The sequence below is a fragment of the Pinus tabuliformis genome, chromosome 6 (assembly GCF_031772625.1).
Source record: "Pinus tabuliformis cultivar Carrire ecotype Pingquan chromosome 6, CPIR1, whole genome shotgun sequence".
In the NCBI taxonomy this organism is placed as follows: Eukaryota; Viridiplantae; Streptophyta; class Pinopsida; order Pinales; family Pinaceae; genus Pinus; species Pinus tabuliformis.
In genome coordinates, this window is record NC_142292.1 from 1,825,926,751 (window position 1) to 1,825,930,290 (window position 3,540).

Below are 3,540 nucleotides of genomic sequence, written 5' to 3' on the forward strand. Positions count from 1 at the left end.
AAGACATATTTTTGTTTTGGTCAAATTCTGGGTAAGCAATAATTGGAAAAAGAAAATGTGTATAAAAAGATAAAGATATGGATGAGAGTAATACTAATATTGTTGTTCTACTAACAAACACATGCAAACAACAATGAATATCTCCCCAAACAAAAATGATAAAAACCCTATTGAAAACTAGGAATCTTCTATATTAATTTATTAGTGTTTCACTTTGCAAATCAATTATTTTCATTAGTGATTTTATATGTCCCATCATTTTCTTTAGTCACATCTCATATATACAAATGTTATGGCATGTTAAAGTCTATGGCGTTTAATTTATTAGTGTTCACTTTGCAAATCAATTATTTTCATTAGTGATTTTATATGTCCCATCATTTTCTTTAGTCACGTCTCATATGTACAAATGTTATGGCATGTTAAAGTCTATGGCATTTAATTTATTAGTGTTCACTTTGCAAATCAATTATTTTCATTAGTGATTTTATATGTCCCATCATTTTCTTTAGTCACATCTCATATATACAAATGTTATGGCATGTTAAAGTCTATGGCGTTTAATTTATTAGTGTTCACTTTGCAAATCAATTATTTTCATTAGTGATTTTATATGTCCCATCATTTTCTTTAGTCACATCTCATATATACGAATGTTATGGCATGTTAAAGTCTATGGCGTTTAATTTCCGCGTTAAAAAGATTTTATTATAAGTACTCCAAACAATTTCAAACGAAATTATTTATGTGTTATTATTGAAAAATAGTTTTTAATCCAACTTTTATGGGTGAAAGATTAATTTATTATCAAAACATTATTCTAAAACATAAAAATTTTAAACTAGATAAAAATTATAAAAAACCAAAACGTCAATTCATGTTACCTGTAGTGAAAAGTCCAAGTTCCAACCCGAGCCACGGTATACTACTTTTGCCCAAAATACCAACAAATAATGGTATCAAATCTTCAATGTCTTCGGATGCGAGATGACGTCGCAGCTGCAATGTCCTATTATCTGAAAGTCAACCTGCCTCCTTCACATCATGGTTCAGCTGCCCACCAACGAGAAAAACTCATATCTATATCTAACAATGGTCCCCAAACTAATTCTTTACTCGAAAATCCAGCTACACACCTACTTCAAAACTTCATGTCTATGTGATTTAATAACCTAAACAAAGTCCTTAGTTCCGTCTTGATAGTTGGTCGTCATAGAACTTGAGGCCAGCAGGCTTTTTCTTGTTTGTGTTTCTTCTGGAATTTGACCAAGATCAGTAGGTTCAATTTTTACAGAATGTCCAGTGTAAGTAGCATGGAAGCTGCAACTGGAACAGCATGGTTTTCTGAACTAGACTGTGATCATCTATTCACTAGTCTGGCACATGAAGATTGGGATAGCAACTCCGCAGCATTAGGACAGTTCCACATGGATTTGGATGGAGCCCAATGGTCGTCATGGGATGATTTAATTATCCCCGGCAACAATGGCTGCTCCGTTCATAAACTATCGTTGCCAGTCATCACTAGTCTGCCACATGAAGATTGGGATAGCAACTCCGCAGCATTAGGACAGTTGCACATGGATTTGGATGGAGCCCAATGGTCGTCATGGGATGATTTAATCATCCCCGACAACAATGGATGCTCCGTTAATAAACTATCGTTGCCAACAGACTTGCAGGCAATTGAAAAGTATTTAATGTATACTGATCTCCAAGATGACAATATTAATATCGAGGAAGATCCAATATCGAGTCCACGCAGTGATGCCATTGTCTTGCAAATCCCAATAGACAATGAGCATCCGGCTGAGGATCAACTGTTTTCTGGCTCTGCTCATGTGGTCACAAACAAGGGAGACACGTCCTCTCTCGATATCGATCATGGCTCCCTTCAGGATATGGAATACAATGGCTTGAGGCTCCTACATCTCTTGACAGCATGTGCAGAGGCAATGTCGCAGGGAGCACAAGATGTAGTGGAGGTCATACTCTGCAGATTGCAAGGGCTGGTTTCTCCCACAGGCTCCACCATGGAGAGAGTGGCTTACTATCTCTACCATGCTCTACTTCACTCTAAGGTCAATTCCCTAGCCCATTTGGACCGCAATTATAAGAACAGTAAGGACCATTTTCTTGGGGCTTTAAAGCTGCTGCATGTAACTTATCCTTACATACAAATACCCCACTTCACTGCTAACCAATGTATTCTGGAAGCAGTAGCGGCCGCAGGCGGTGCTAATGATGTGGAAATCCATATTATTGACTTTGATATAATGGAGGGTATGCAATGGCCGCCATTAATGGAGACACTGAGGAACACTGGAAATAACGGTGTTGGTCATTTCAGAATCACAGCGATCAAATGGGAAGAAGATGATGAAGAATGCCCGCTTTATTCTGGGCACGCCGGAAGAAGGTTGTCTGAGTACGCAAGCTCTGCGGGAATCCCATTTTCGTTCCAGGAAACGGATTTGAAAGGTCTGAAACAGGTCCTGCCATCGCATGAGGGAGAGATTGTAATAGTGAACTGCATATGGCAATTGCCTCACACGTTGAATCTGCGAAATAAATCGCAGTTATTGGAATTCCTCGTCGGTGCACGCCACTTGAATCCCAAGGCGGTTACCCTCGCTACAGGCCCACACGGCGGGGAGAGAAAGAGGGCCAACTTCTTGGACAGCTTTTGTCGTTGTCTAGAGGATCTGTGCGCCATTTTCGACTCGCTTGAAGCTGGACTGCCACAGCATGGACTTGCAAGAGCGATGGTGGAACGCTTCTTCTTTGGACCCGCCATGGCAAAGAGAATTGTGAGTAGCAGTGCGTGTGGCCCACCTGATAACAGACAATGCAACGTTCTTGACCTACCTCTCGAGTGTGGTTACGGCGCAGGTAGCATAAGCAAGGAGAATATGTTGTATGCAAAATATACGCTGCAGAGTGTGGGCAGGGGATCTTATGAAGTGGAAAAGGTGGGTGATCATCGATTGGTTATGAAATGGGGTTGCGCCCCTTTGGTGTGGGTTTCTACATGGAAATCTACTTGATCTTCATCCTGCATAGTGCAGCTGCAAGGTAGAGCCCTATCAACCAATCCGTCACCACACTTTCGGTAATTTGGGCCTGGACCTTCAGCTCGCTCTGATTTCCCGTAAGTCAAAAAATTAAATGATATGCGTTGAATTCTTTACATGTTAAATAATTTCGAAAAATGTTCCATCGGGGCATATACATGTTGTGTTTAATTCCAAGGTTGAACAGATACATAAAGAAGTATTTAGAAAATAGAAAGCTACGGTGGAGGTATCTGATAAAGTCATAGACAGAAATGCTGAATCTGCGATAGGTGTGTTTTGATATTTGTGGTTACAATCCAGGATACAAGATAAGTCTGGCTTTGGTTTTGTATTCAAGGAAACGTTAAGGAAGCAACGAGCTACAATGGAGGTCTATAAGTTAAAGATGGAAATGTGTAAGTTGTGTTTTCGACAATGTGTAAGAGGTCTATAAGTTATAGAAGGAATGTGTAAGTTGTAACGA

At 39.7% G+C, this 3,540-nt stretch overlaps 1 protein-coding gene across 1 annotated transcript; it reads left to right on the forward strand.

The window, feature by feature from the left end:
- The first annotated feature begins 1,295 nt into the window (after nucleotides 1-1,295).
- On the forward strand, nucleotides 1,296-3,047 carry LOC149266301 (protein NODULATION SIGNALING PATHWAY 2-like). The gene has a single exon (XM_089407833.1). The coding sequence runs from the start codon at nucleotides 1,296-1,298 to the stop codon at nucleotides 3,045-3,047; it is 1,752 nt and encodes a 583-aa protein (XP_089263959.1).
- Nucleotides 3,048-3,540: the final 493 nt, after the last annotated feature.